A 15,295-nucleotide genomic window follows, 5' to 3' on the forward strand; every position below is an offset into this window, starting at 1 on the left:
TATATCCCGTAGACGATTAACACTCAGTGTTAACACCATTTTCTCCCACCCCTCAGCCCCAGACAATCACCATTCTCATCCTATTTCTGTGAGTTCAGCTCTCTCTGTCTCCTTTTTTTCTTTTTTAGATTTCACATATAAGTGAGGTCATATAGTAATTGTCTTTCTCTGTCTGATTTATTTCACTTAGCATAATGCCTTCAGGATCCATCCCTGTTGTTGTAAATGGCAGAAATTCCTTCTTTTTATGGATGAATAATATTCCATTATAGATAGATACATTTTCTTGCCTTTTTTTTTTCCCCCTTTGGCCGTGCCACACGGCTTGCAGGATCTTAATTCCCTGACCAAGAATTGAACCCACGCTCTTGGCAGTGAAAGTGCCAAGTCCTAACTACTGGACTGGCAGGGAATTCCCAATAGATACATTTTCTTTATCCATTCATCTGTCAATGGACACTTAGGCTGTTTCCCTTTCTTGCCTATTGTAAATAATGCTGCAATGAACGTGTGGGTGCAGATATCTCTTCAAGGTCCTGGTCAGTTCCCAGGGATGATGAGATTACTCTCAGAATTGCAGTCTTGCTGGGTTAGAGCCAGTTATGTGATGTTGCTGGGTCTCCAGAGGGGTCTCTGGCTGGCGGGTGTGTTACTAGGGGCTGGGGCAGGCGTGGATCCTGTCTGGTCACCGGTGGTAAGGGACTGCCTCCAGTACCTTGTTCAATATGGTGGTGCTGGGAGAAGGGTCTGCTTCAGATTCTGCAGCTGGGTCCTCAGACAGCAGCCTATCACCAGGTGCTTGGAGGTAGTTCCCACCTGGTAATTGGATGAAACCCTGGGTGGACCTGGTAATTGGATGAATCCCTGGGTGGGCGGGACTGGCTCTGGATTGTGGCTGAGAAGGGCTGAAACCGAGGCCCAGGGCTATTTCAGGTTTCACTGAGGTCTGCAGACCTGGCTCGGGAGGCATGGATTGGTAGGTCTCCCGTCAGGGCCCTGGGTGGGCTGGACTGCTCCACGGCCGTGGCCACGGGGGCTGGAACAAAGTATAGGGCCATTTCATGATCTCTGGGGCATTGAGCGTCTGCTGCTCGGTCCTTCTGTCAGCAGGACTGTTCGCTGACTGTGGCTAAGATGGACTGGAGCCCAGTTCAAAGTTATTTCGAAATCTACACTTTGACTGAGTTTGACAGGCTTACTTGCAAGGGCTCTCAGATCACAGCCGAGAGTGGCTAGAGCCAGTTCACCGGCCACTTCAAGATCCATAACCAAGACTGAGGTCTGTATGCCTACTGTCCAATGCATGGGTGGGCATGACTCCTTCTGGGTACCATAGCATATGGTGCTGGTGACAGAACCAAAGCCAAATGGGGTGGTAGCTGAGTCCTCAGACGCGGAGCTGTTTCGGGTCTGTGACGGGTGAAATCAGCACCCTGGGTTCAGGCCTCCCTTCCCAAAATATCTCTCCTGGTCTTGGACTGCACCAAGATTTCACAATCTACCTGGGTCCCAAAGCTGCCACAAAGGCACTTTTTTCCCTGATGGATGCTGAATTATTGTTGTTGGTAGGAGGGGTGTGAGCAAGAAAGTATTATTCAGCCATCTTGCTGATGTTAATACTTTGAATATTCCTTTTATAAACTTTTTTTTTTTTTTTTTTTTTTTGTGGTACGTGGGCCTGTCACTGTTGTGGCCTCTCCCATTGCGGAGCACAGGCTCCGGACGCTCAGGCTCAGCAGCCGTGGCTCACGGGCCCAGCCGCTCTGCGGCATGTGGGATCTTCCCGGAGCGGGGCACGAACCCACGTCCCCTGCATCAGCAGGCGGACTCTCAACCACTGCGCCACCAGGGAAGCCCCCTTTTGTAAACTTTTGATATCTATGTGAATGTTGTAAATTTCTTATTGATGTGTAATTGACTTAAAATATATTAGTTTCAGGTGTACTACATAATAATTCGATATTTTTATACAATACAAAATGATCATCATGATAAGTCTAGTTACCAGCTGTTACCATACAAAGTTATTACAATATTATTGACTATATTCCATTTCCTATACATTACATCCCTGTGACTTATTTATTTTATAATTGGAAGTTTATACCTCAATCTCCCTCACCTATTTCATGCATGCCTCTTACCCACCTCCCTTCTGGCAACCACTAGTTTATTCTCTGTATCTATGAATCTGTTTCTGTTTTGTTGCATTTGTTCGTTTGTTTTGTTTTTTAGATTCCACGTAAGAATGAAATCATATGGTATTTCTCTTTCTCTGTCTGACTCATTTCACTTAGCATAATACCCTGTAAGTCCATCCAAGTTGTCGCAAATGGCAAGGTTTCATTCTTTTTGTGGCTAATATTATGTTGCATATATACCACATCTTCTTTATCCATTCATGTATCAATGGACACTTGGGTTGCTTCCATTTCCTGGCTATTGTAAATAATGCTGCAGTGAACATAGGGGTGCATATATCTTTTCAAATTAGTGTTTTTGTTTTCTTTAGAAGAATACCCAGAAGAGGAATTGCTGGATCATATGGTAGTTTATTTTTAATTTTTTGAGGAACTTCCATACTGTTTTCCATAGGGGCTGCACCAATTTACATTCCCGCCAACAGTGCATGAGAGTTCCCTTTCCCTCCACATGTTCACTAACACTTGTTATGTGTTGTCTTTTTGATAATAGCCACCTGAAAGGTGTGAGATGATATCTCATCATGGTTGGGATTTGCATTTCCTTGGTGATTAGTGATGTTGAGCATCTTTTCATACGCCTGTTGGCCATCAATATGTCTTCTTTGGAAGAATGTCTATTCATGTCCTCTGCCCATTTTTAATCTTTTTTTTTTGATGTTGAGTTAAATGAGCTCTTTGTATATTTTGGATATTAACCCATTATGGGATACATCATTTGTAAATATCATCTCTCATTCAGTAGGCAGACTTTTCATTTTGTTGATAGTTTCCTTCACTGTGTAAAAGCTTTTTAGTTTGGTGCAGTATTTATTTTTACTTTTGTTTCCCTTGTCTGAGGAGACACATCCCCCCCCAAAAAGTATTGCTAAGATCAATATCAAAGAGTATACTGCCTATGTTTTTTTCCTAAGAGTCTTATGAAATATATGGTTTTAGGTCTTCCATTTAAGTCTTTAATTCGAGTTTGTTTTTTTATATGGTGTGAGAAAGTAGTGCAGTTCCTTTTGCATGTAGCTGTCCCATTTTCCCAACACCATTTATGAAGAGGCTGTCTTTTTCTCATCTTATATTCTTGCCTCCTTTGTCGTAGGTTAACGTGTGGGTTTCTTTCTGGGCTCTCTGTTCTGTTCCATTGATGTATATGCCTGTTTTTGTGCCAGCATGTTGCCTCCAGCTGTGTTCTTCTTTCTCATGATTGTTTTGACTATTCAGAGTCTTTTATGTTTCCACACAAATTTTAGAATTATTTGTTTTAGTTCTGTGAAAAATGACTTTGGTGCGGTTTTTTGTTTGTTTGTTTGTTTTTAATTTGGCCACACTGTGCAGCTTGCAAGATCTTAGTTCCCCAACCAGAGATTGAACCCGGGCCCTGGCAGTGAAAGTGCCGAGTCCTAACCACTGGACTGCCGGGGAATTCCCTGACTTTGCTATTTTGATAGGGATTGCATTGAATCTGTAGATTGCCTTGGGTAGTATGAATTGATTGATTCTTTCTAATGTATTTTTTATTTCCGTTATTGTATTCTTCAGCTCTGCTTGGTTCTTCTTTATGTATTTTTACTCTGTTAAACTTCTCACTGTGTTCATCCAGTCTTCTCCCAAGTTCACTGAGAATCTTTATGGTCATTACCTTGAACTGTTTATCAAGTAGATTGCTTACCTCTACTTTGTTTAGTTCTTCTTCTGGAGTTTTGTCTTGTTCCTTTGTTTGAGCATGCTGGTAGGTGGGGCTGGCCAACAGCCTGATTGGCTACTAGACCCTACCTCATGCAGTGGCTGCTGGTCCACTGGTGGGTCACAGTGTGGCTAGCTACATGGCCCAGGAGGTCCAGGGGCTGGTACGCATCTGCTGGTGGGTGGGGCCAGGCCCTGGCACTAATAGGCTTGAGGGAACACTAAAGGAGAGATTTGTGACAATTGGTAAAATTTTATGGGCTGTGTAGTAGAATGTATTGCCTAAATAATAAGTTTTACATGTGATAATGGTATTGAGGCTATGTGGCAGAATATCCTTATTCTTAGGAGATACATCCTTAAGTATTCAGAAGAGAAATACCATGGTGTTTGTAATTTAATTTCAAATGGCTCAGAAAAAAATAGTATATGTGTGCATATACATATAATAAATAAATGTGTGTATATATATATATATTTATATATATGTATTATATATTATCCAAAACAACAAAATACCTAGGAATAAAATTAATCAAGGAGGTAAAAGACTTGCATACTGAAAACTGCGAAACAGCGCTGAAATAAGTTAAAGAAAACCTAAGTAAATGGAAAGACATATCATGTTCATGAGTTAAAAGAGTTTAATGAGTTTAATTTTGTAAAAATGGCAATACTCCCCAAATTGATCTATGGATTAAATGCAATCCCTATCAAAATTCCAAGAGCATATTTTGCATAAACGAGCATAAGATTCATGTGGAATTACAAGGGATTCCCAAAGAACTAAAACAATCTTGAAAAAGTCAAGGACCCCACCTCCTGATTTTGAAACTTACTACAAATCAAAACAGTGTGGTATTGGCATAAGGATAGATACATAAATCAATGGAATAGATTTGAGAGGCCAGAAGTAAACTCATACATCTATTGCCAGTTGATTTTCAACAAGGGTGCCAAGATCATTAAATGAGGGAAAGGATAGCCTCTTCAACAAATGGTGGTGGGACAACTGGATGTCTACATGCAAAAGAATGGAGTTGTACTGCCAACCTTACACCATATTAACAAAATAACTCAAAATGGATCAATGACCTAAATACAAGAACTCAAACCATAAAATTATTGGACAAAAATATAGGGATTTTGGATTTGGCAATGGATTTGTCTCAGATATGACAATGAAAGCATGATCAACAAAAGAAAAATTAGATAAATTGGACTTCATCAAAGTTCAAAACTATTATACATCAGTGGACATTCTCAAGAAAAGTGGAAAGATATGTACATAATGGGAGAAACTATTTGGACATTATATATCTAATAAGGGTATAGCATTCAGAATATATAAAGAACTCTTACAATTCAATAACAAAACAAGCCAATTCAAATACAGGAAAAGAGCCTTTGTGCACTGTTGGTGGGATTATGAAATGGTGCAACTTCTATGGAAAACAGTATGAAGGTTCCTCAAAAAATTAAAAATAGAACTACCATATGATCCAGCAATCTCACTTCTGGGTATATATCCAAAAGAACTGAAAGCAGGGTCTTGAAGAGATATATGCATGCCTATGTTAATACCAGCAGTATTCATAATAGCTAAGAGGTGGAAGCAATCCAAATGTTCATCAACAGATGAATGGATAAATAAAATGTGGTATGTAAATACAATGGAATATTATTCAATCTTAAAAAGGATGGAAATCTTGTCACATGCTACAACATGGATGAAGCTTGAGGACATGGTTAAGTGAAATGAGCCAGTCACAACAAGGTAAGTACTGCGTGATTCCAATTGTATGAAATATCTAAAGTAGTCAAATTCATAGAAACAGAAAGAAAAATAGTGGTTACCAGGGATGGGAGAGGGCGAGAAAGAGTTGTTTAATGAGTATAGAGTTCCCATTTTGCAAGATGAAATAGCTCTGGAGATGTTTCACAACAATGTGAATATACTTAACACTACTGAACTGTATACTTAAAAATGGTTAAGATGGTAAATTTTATGTCTTTGAAAAAATGCATTAGAAAAGAAAAAAAAAGTCTGAGGAATTTTCCTGGATTTTACTCTTTGCCTCATATTAACTCACTACCACTACTTCAATAAAAATAGAGCTAAAATAAAAAACGGGCAAAGGACTTAAGTAGACATATCTCCAAAGAAAATATATAAATGGCCCAACACATGAAAAGATGCTCAACATCATCAGTCATTAGTGAAATGCAAATCAAGACCACATTGAGGTACCACTAAACACCCCCAGGATGAATATAATTTAAAAAGAGAGAAAATAACAAAATAACAAGTGCATACATTTCTGGGGGGAATGTAAAATGGTTCAGCTGCTCTGAACATCGTTCGGCAGTTCCCCTGGGAAACACAGAATTACCATGTGACCCAGCAATCCTGCTCCTATATACCCCAAAGGACTAAAAATAGGTACTCAAACATACCAGCACTATTCACAATAGTCAAAAGTTGGAAACAGCCCAAATGTCCATCAGTGGATGAACGGATAAACAAATTGTGATTTACACATACAGTGTGATAGCATTCAATCGTAAAAAGGAATAAAACACTGATACATGCTACAACGTGGATGAATGTCAAAAATATTACAAGGCAGACACAAAGGTCACATAGTGTATAATTCCATTTATATGAAATATATAGAGTAAGTAAATCCATGGAGACAGTACACAGATTGTGGCTGCCAGTAGCTGGTGGAAGGGGGGCGGAATGGGGAGCAATTGCTTAATGGATGCAAGGTTTCCTTTTGGGGTGATGAAAATATCCTGGCACTAGATAGAGGTGGTGATTGCACAACATTGCGAATGTGTTAAATGCCACTGAATTGTTCACGTAAAAATGAATAATTTTAGGTTGTGTCAATTTCACCTTAACAAAAAGTACATACACAGGATTTAAATGCATCATTTCACCAACCTTTTTACACTAACATCAGATGATCGAACAGGATTTAGCAGAATATTTCAGCTTTGAATGTGAAGCAGGCCTAAACTCAAAACTTTGTGATACTGAAATGGAAGATGGGATGTAATAATCTTGGAAAAGTAAAAATTATTTTTGTTTATTTTAAGCAGGAGATTTTTTCTTGAAGAAAAAATATGGAGTAAATATGTAATAGATAATAAATGTTTCTTCCTTCAGGGTACTGATTCAGGGTACTGTGGGCTTCAAAGTTAGATCACCTGGGTTCCCATTCTCATTCTCCCAGGAATGTTCTGGAGGACTATCAGATACACTGTATCTTTCCTGCATCTTTCTATTCTAATAAGAGTTGAATCATTGCTGATTCAAGATTTACTATAATACATTCATTCCTTCTCCCTCTGCTGGCTGGCTCCATACTACTACACTGATAGACTAACACATAGCAGAGCTGGGGTTATGATCATATAACAGATATTTACTGAGCCTTACTTATTAAGTACCATACACTTTGCTGCGTCCTGAGTATTCCACAGTGAAGTTAAGACATGAGCCCTGGCCTAATTTACCATCTAGTAGGGGAGGCAGACCATAAGCAAACCATTTATGTATCATGAGTAAACAGTACTATAAAGGGAAATAGTGCTACACTAGAGGAGAGGAATACAATTTCTCTTGTGTTCAGGAAAGGCTTCATGCAATCTGAAAAGACTGGCATGGCATTAACGAATGGCGATAGGTGAGCTTTGGACTGTGGAAAGTTTATAAAGCCAGGTTAAGAAGTTTGGAAAGTATTTAACTATAGTGGGAAATAAATGGTGCATTTCCAGAAAGGGAGTGATAGAATTTTGCGTTTTAAAAAGATCGCAGGGGCAAGGCAGAAAGCAGGGAGACTATTTAGGAGGTACCAGGACTTGGAGTAATTATGGTTTTTGGCTTGGGTGACAGGGTGGCTGAGTGTATCATTCTGTGGTAGAACGATGACTGCAGCGGTTAGAGGACAAGCGGATGATCGAGTATTTAAGGAAAAAACAAAGCACAGCTTTCAAGGCGTCTTGTTCTGAACAGCCGGAACCAGGGCAGGGCACGCTCCTAAAGTGGAAATCTTCAGACGGAGGCTGAGGTACAAGACAGCCCAGGAGAGCCGAACTCCGATCCCGCTCTCCCTCTTTGGTGTCATCAGAAGCAGTGGCCGGGACCGACCGGGGATGCTCTCTGACCCAGAACGACGGCGGAAAGAACAAGGAGTGGACAGACTAATCTTCGGAACTAAACCTAGGTTACCTCACTAACACCGCCCACCGCGGATTATCCCCACCCCCGGAAGTGCCGCCTACCCACGCTCATTTCCGCTACCCCAGGCGTCTTACCGTCTCGCGAGAACTGGAAGAGCCTATGTGACCTGGGCTAAGCGGAAGTTGGGTCTCTTTTTCGTGGCGCCTCGGAGGCGGTCGGCAGCTTCAGAATGAAGGTGGGAAGTGGTGGCGGGTGTTGCGCTAGGTTTGAGTAACGTGGATCTAGCCCCAGAATAGGGCGCTGCGCTCCAGAATCCTGGCTCTGGATGGAGAAGGGCCTGAGACAGGAGAAGGATCGCTCTTTTGGGGCCGGAGCCCCTTGGGAGAGCGGATGGCGAGCGATTGCAGCTGGAGCTGCGCCAGGCGGGGAGCGCCATGGTGGCGTCCTGCCCCCCAGCTGGGATAGAGGCGACCCTGCTGCCCGGTTGGCGGCAAGTAGGTCGGGCTTCTTGCTCCGAGAGGGTGAACGGCTGCGCAGCGACCTTCGCCCCGGCGTCATTCCGCGAGGCTTGAAAGATGTGTCCTACTTTTTTAGGGCGGTGTGTCTTGCGCGGTCTTAATGTACACACATGCTTTAGCGAGTAGTATCAAATTTTCTGTTAGTTGTGTGTGGGTGACAGGAAAGGCTTTTTGCAGTGGAATAACCTTCGTAGTGGTTCTGCGATTTTCATGAAGTTCTTTCCCCCCCCGTTTAAATTTTAGCTGAACATCTCTTTCCCGGCCACTGGCTGCCAGAAACTCATTGAAGTGGACGATGAACGAAAACTTCGAACCTTTTATGAGAAGCGTATGGCCACAGAAGTTGCTGCTGACGCTCTGGGTGAAGAATGGAAGGTAAAAGTGGCCTGCCGGACTGCCGAATTGAATTGTTAGAATATTTAAGAGAGATGGTAAACGCTGTTGGTAATTGGTAAATGTTATGGGGTTCAAACTCGGGTTGTCTTCTGACCTTGGGTTTAGTTACTTCCAGATGTCACTTTATAACGTGGAGCTATCACCTGGCAGGGTTATGTTCGTGAAAAAATACATAGTTCTTGGCCCTGCAAGCTAATGGTCTCCATTTTTTTTTTGAAAAGTGCCAAGAAGGGTTGTTTTTTATTTATTTGTGGTTCATTGATGCTTTGTTCCTTAACATAGTCTTTCTCCCCCAAGAGCTGTTAACTCTGGTAAAGCATCGGCTAGAAGTAGCTTGACTGAAAGGACTTTGCTAATTGAACTTGGGAAATTGGAAGTATAGACAAAATTTAGTGACCAGAGAAAGCTATTAAGTTTCAGATTGGTCCTAATGAAGTGTGTACTTGTTGGAGGCCACAGTCTTTTGTTCTATAATGTGTCATTGTGTTCTCTTCCAGGGTTATGTGGTCCGAATCAGTGGTGGGAACGACAAACAGGGTTTCCCCATGAAGCAGGGTGTCTTGACCCATGGCCGAGTCCGCCTGCTACTGAGTAAGGGGCATTCCTGTTACAGACCAAGGAGGACTGGCGAAAGAAAGCGCAAATCTGTACGGGGCTGCATTGTGGATGCCAATCTGAGCGTTCTCAATTTGGTCATTGTAAAAAAAGGTGAGATTTTTATTCTTGAGTTAATTTTTGTCCACACTGATTTAAAGCTGGTTGTCGATTGATCCACAGTTTTGACCAGTGGACTTGTTTTAGCAATGCCTGAACAGTTTAGGGTTCTTGTTTGTAAGGAGGTTGTTGAATTAAAACGTCTGTTCATTTTTCTCTTTCAGGGGAGAAGGATATTCCTGGACTCACTGATACTACTGTGCCTCGTCGCCTGGGGCCCAAAAGAGCTAGCAGAATCCGCAAACTTTTCAATCTCTCTAAAGAAGATGATGTCCGCCAGTATGTTGTGAGAAAGCCTCTAAACAAAGAAGGTACGGGGCATTGTGCAGTTGAGGGCTTGCTTGATTTCACTGATTCGTCGTAGCGGTTCGTGTGCACGTCAGAAGATAAAAATCTGCCTGCTAGTTACCTAGAATCTGAGTTTTTAGGAAGATAGTGGAGGGGAGAGAGGGTCAGGACGTGCAGTTGGTATGAATCCTTATTATATCCAGTGCCCTCTAGAGTGATAGAATTTTTCTTGGAAATCTGCCTTTGGGTCACTGATGTATAAGTTCATTCAGAGATAACTTATGAGACATTTTAAGTTCGTTGCTTTGGGGTTAGGAATTGAAAGAATGACAGAAAACTCTGGGGTTGTTATTGAATGTGCTCTCACACCCACCCACCCCCCCCCAGCTTGCTTGCTTTCTATATCAGTGGTTTTAATTTTTTTGTTTACCAAAGAAATACATGCTTTCATCCACTTAAGTTGCTTTAACTTCTGGCCTTGGTTTACTTCAACTGGAATGTGGATAGCAGTAGAGTTGTGAGAATTAGAAGTTGGAAAGAAACTTTATTCAAAATACCAGGGAACAAGTGTTTGGGGTTTGGGGGTTTTCATATGTATATAAATTTATTTAGGTGTAGTTGATTTACTATGTTGTGTTAATTTTGCAGTACAGCAAAGTGGTTTAGTTATATGTATGTACATTCGTTTTCATATTCTTTTCTATTATGGTTTATCACAGGATATTGAATATAATTCCCTGTGCTATGCAGTAGGACCTTAGTCTATTCATTCTTTGTATAATATACATCTGAATTCCAAACTCCCAAATCCATCCCTCCCCCTTGGCAACAAGTCTGTTCTCTGTGAGTCTGTTTTGTAAAGTTATTTGTGTCATATTTTAGATTTCACATGTAAGTGATATCATATGCTATTTGTCTTACTGTAACTTCATTTAGTATGATAATCTCTAGGTCCGTCCACGTTGCTGCAAATGGCATTAGGTCTTTATTGTAGCTGAGTAGTATTGCATTGTATATACCTGCCACATCTTCTTTATCCCTTCATCTGTCGGTGGACATTGAGGTTGTTTCCCTGTCTTGGCTATTGTGAATAGTGCTGCTATGAACATAGGGGTGGCGTGTATCTTTATGACTTACAGTTTTGTCTGGATATATGCCCAGGAGTGGGAGTGCTGGATCATATGGGAACTCAATTTTTAGTTTTTTCAGGAACCTTGGTGTTTTATATTTTAAGAAGGTATATTGTTTATTAGGCAAGATAACCCATCAGTAGTGAGGTCTGCAGCAGCAATGCTCAGTAATATTTCTGTAGTAAATTGTATGAATATTTATAATAAGTGGAATAAATAGCATGTTGATTTTGGGTTGGGTTTTCTTGACAGATCTGAAAAATTTTGCTTGGGTTTTGGTTTTCAGGACTGGGGGCTTAAATAAGCTAATACCTGGTATATGGTAAGTGCTCATTGGTCACTCATACGAAATATTTGGGCACCTACTGTGTGCCGGGTATGACTTTCAGTGAAGTAACTGGCAAATATATGGTAGTTCCCTGCAGTTGCACCCCTGGAAATATCATTAGTGTACTAAGTGCCACTTAACAGACATTTAAGATGGTTCTTTTTTTCTTTATAATTCCAAAGGGTTTTTTATTTTAGCAGAAGCTGGACAACTGAGCATTTAGTCTTAGAATATTTATCTGAAGTGTTTATTGCTCCCAGAAGGTGTCCACAAACTAAAACCACTGCATCTGAAAAGACTCCTGTTTTGAAGCAGATTTATAATCCAGAGGATTTTGGATTATAAATCAGACAGGCTAAATGAAGATATTCTCAGGAATTTCCTGGTGGCCCAGTGGTTAAGACTCTGCTTTCACTGTGATGGCCCAGGTTCAGTCCTGGTTGGGGAACTAAGATCCTGCAAGCCGGGCAGCACCACCAAACAAACAAACAAATTCATTCATTCGTTCATTCATTCATTCATTCTAATGTTAAGTTTCACTCCAGGAGTATGGTGGGATGCAGTTAATGCTTTACTTAGTTTTCATGACAAGTTAAATATGCGGTTAATACTGTTTTAAAATAATGCTCATGTGTCTTAACGGTACAGAGATATAATATCCTCCCAAGACAATGTAATTGTGGAAGGGAAATCAAAGTGAACAGAAAAAAGTATGGGGTATGACTTCCAACTGTTCAGCAAAGTAACCTATTACTATGCTGAATTTACGTATGATCTTGAACTTGACGTCCAAGCTATTGGTATAGGAAAACACTGGTCCCTAGTAAACTGTCTCATACAAATAAGTTTTCATAGGAACTACTGAGTTCGAATCTGTTTCTAATGCTTAAAAAATGTAAATGTGGGTCCTATTGAACAAGGGTATTATTGAGGTGATTGAGTCATTATCTAAATTTTTAGGTAAGAAACCTAGGACCAAAGCACCCAAGATTCAGCGTCTTGTTACTCCACGTGTTCTGCAACACAAACGTCGGCGAATTGCTCTGAAGAAACAGCGTACTAAGAAAAATAAGGAAGAGGCTGCAGAATATGCTAAACTTTTGGCCAAGAGAATGAAGGTAAGTCCTCAGTGTGTGTGTTGGGGGTTGGGGGGATAGGCCTGGCTTTGGATTTGCATTTTTAATCCAGATAAGCATTAACTGCTTTTTTTTTTTTGGTTTTGTTTAGGAGGCCAAAGAAAAACGCCAGGAACAGATTGCCAAGAGACGGAGGCTGTCCTCTCTGAGAGCTTCTACTTCTAAGTCTGAGTCCAGTCAAAAATGAGATGTTCTTAGAGTAACAAATAAATAAGATCAGACATCACATCTCCTTTATTGAGTTTTAATTGATGATAAAATAAACGAAGGTCGAGAAACTTATAGAAGAGGAGGTACTGTATAATCTAGTGGTAGATAAAGTCTGCAAGAGATACCTGAAAGTGATAATCCTTCAGATTCAGACACTGAGACTGAACTGTGATAGTGGAAGAGATGGCCAGGACAGAGTTTCTTTGGTGGGTGGCTCAGGAAAGGACTCTTAGCATGTTCATTGGCTTTTTAGCAAGGCATTGAACAATACAGGGGAAATAAATGACTAGGACTATTAATCTTTGATACACTTTATTTTGAGGAATACAGTTTTTCTTAAAGATCTATACACGATACATGAAAAGTGCCCTTGTGAAGATGGACGTTTGTCATATGTAAAAAGGATAACTTGTTAAAAACATAGTTAATGGATACCATTTTAAAATAGTTGACAAAGTTTTTAAAACCAGTGCAAATTTAATGCATTAACAGAAAACTTTTCAACTCTACTTGTTTTTATTATATTTCACTGCGAAGGAGTTGACTGTACCTCTTTTTAGAAACACTCTTGCATCAGTGAAGGATGCACAGAGAAAGTATACTTTTCTTTTGGCTGCAACATGCAGCTTGTGGGGTGTGGGATCTTAGTTCCCTGACCAAGGATTGAACCCAGGCCCTTGGCAGTGGGAGTGTGGAGTCCTAACCACTGGACTGCCAGGGAAGTCCCAAAAGTATGCTTTTTCCTAATGTACTATGTCTGGTTTCTATAGTACTTGCAGTTAGAACCTTCATTCAAACCATTATAGACTAGAAGGGTCTTAAAAGAAGGCACATTAGGCTTTAAAAGGTGCTCCTTTGCCAGAGTATATATTAACCACAGGTGAGTAAAATTTTCAAGCGGCTCCAACGTGGAGACTGAAGAAGTGCTTCAGTTAAGTGTGTGTAAGAATCACCTGGGGATCTGGCTAAAAAGTGGATTAGGATTCGGTAGTTTGGGGCCCCACAGTCATTAATAAGTTCCCAGGTTAGGCCAATAATGCCAGCCCTGAAGCAAGATTCATAGAGGAGCTCCCCATAGCTTTTTTTTTTTTTTTAATTGGAGTACAGTTGATTTACAATGTTATTACTCTGCTGAACAGCACCCATAGCTCTTAATGAAATATTAAAAAGTTACAAAAGTCTTAATTGGCAATTGACAAAGTTATAAGTTGGATTTACAGCATTTAAAAAAAGATACCAGTGCCAGAAGGACTGACACTACAGCTGAATCCTAGAGGGTAACATGCCAAAAGGCAGGTCTGCTGTAAGCCCAGAATTCTAGCTAGTAGCTGGTTGATTCTAATGCATAAAACATGAGAACCACCCTGCTTTCTTATTTTGAGGAGTAGTCACTGAGGTGGACAGATAGGTAAGGTGGGCCTAGACTATACTAGCTTATGAAATCTGGCAGATTTAAGAGTTTAGCATTGCAAAGACACTGAATCCCATATTACTAGTGTATACCAAAAATGAAAAGGGCAACAACTCAATATCCCAAAGGTATGTCAGACTTGTTTATGATTGTTAAATCATTAACTGTGCAGGTTGCTATAATCAATCTATGAAATGCAGTTAATACCAAATCTAAAAGCAGTGTAAGGTTATGCTAAACAATCTGCCATAATTTGAAAGATCGCTTTCAGAAGTTAATCAGGATTTAAGTCTCATACAGTCATTCTAGATATTTCTAAAATCTATAGATAATGATTTGAAATCTTTTTTTTTTGGTCTGTTTTTGCTACAAGTTTTTACTGCCCTTTCTGTGGTAGGTGCAAGAAAAGGCCTTTAAGCAATTTTAATACAAATCAGTCTCAATTTCTGAATGACAGCCACAGGCTAAGCTTTCCAATATATAATGGCTAAGTTATTTAGATTAATATTAAAAAGCTATTAGAAATTTTATAATTTGATACAATATAGCAAAATATTAAATGTGTAAGGAGATCTTTATCACAGGGTCGTTTTAGTGGGAAGTGCTTTAGTAATTCAAGTTATTGAGAACTACAGAGAAATGGGAAAACAGACAATACTGGAATTCTGAAGATCACAAAAGCTTGAATTGCTGTACACGCTTCAGGAGCCTTAAAAATGTCAGACAAGCACAGCAAACTTGAGAAGTTTTCCTTTTATTCAACCTTGATTTTTTTATATGCAAAGTAATTCCAAACTTTCTGTTGGGGCAATAAGTGTTAAGTATTAAAACTAGTACCAAGTCTTAAGTTGCAAAAATATATTCTCTGAGACAGTGCAAAAGATCCATTTTTAAGGCAATGAGAATTGTACACAGTTTCTGACAAGTTCTTTCACTTATCACTTTAACAAATCGAAAGTAGGATTCTGCATAGGTCTTACTAACCCTGAAATGTTGGAAGATTGGTATAGTAACAATTTTTAAAAGATTATAGCAGGTAGGAAGGAGATGTGTGCTGTTAACTGTACCATTTGCAAATAATTACCAACCGATTT

At 40.0% G+C, this 15,295-nt stretch overlaps 1 protein-coding gene across 1 annotated transcript; it reads left to right on the forward strand.

Moving 5' to 3' along the window:
- The first annotated feature begins 8,264 nt into the window (after positions 1-8,264).
- On the forward strand, positions 8,265-12,813 carry RPS6 (ribosomal protein S6). The gene is made up of 6 exons (XM_065878710.1): positions 8,265-8,305; positions 8,832-8,963; positions 9,482-9,692; positions 9,863-10,009; positions 12,405-12,562; positions 12,672-12,813. The coding sequence occupies exons 1-6, from the start codon at positions 8,300-8,302 to the stop codon at positions 12,765-12,767; spliced, it is 750 nt and encodes a 249-aa protein (XP_065734782.1). The 5' UTR covers positions 8,265-8,299; the 3' UTR covers positions 12,768-12,813.
- The last annotated feature ends 2,482 nt before the right edge of the window (positions 12,814-15,295 follow it).

The sequence above is a fragment of the Phocoena phocoena genome, chromosome 6, assembly GCF_963924675.1.
Source record: "Phocoena phocoena chromosome 6, mPhoPho1.1, whole genome shotgun sequence".
Lineage (NCBI taxonomy): Eukaryota > Metazoa > Chordata > Mammalia > Artiodactyla > Phocoenidae > Phocoena > Phocoena phocoena.

Excerpts from the sequence above, each read along its gene's own strand:
- RPS6 (XM_065878710.1), top strand. Across the intron at positions 9,693-9,862 it reads TTTGGTCATTGTAAAAAAAG|GGGAGAAGGATATTCCTGGA; the intron begins GTGAGATTTTTA and ends TTTCTCTTTCAG. Across the intron at positions 10,010-12,404 it reads AAAGCCTCTAAACAAAGAAG|GTAAGAAACCTAGGACCAAA; the intron begins GTACGGGGCATT and ends CTAAATTTTTAG.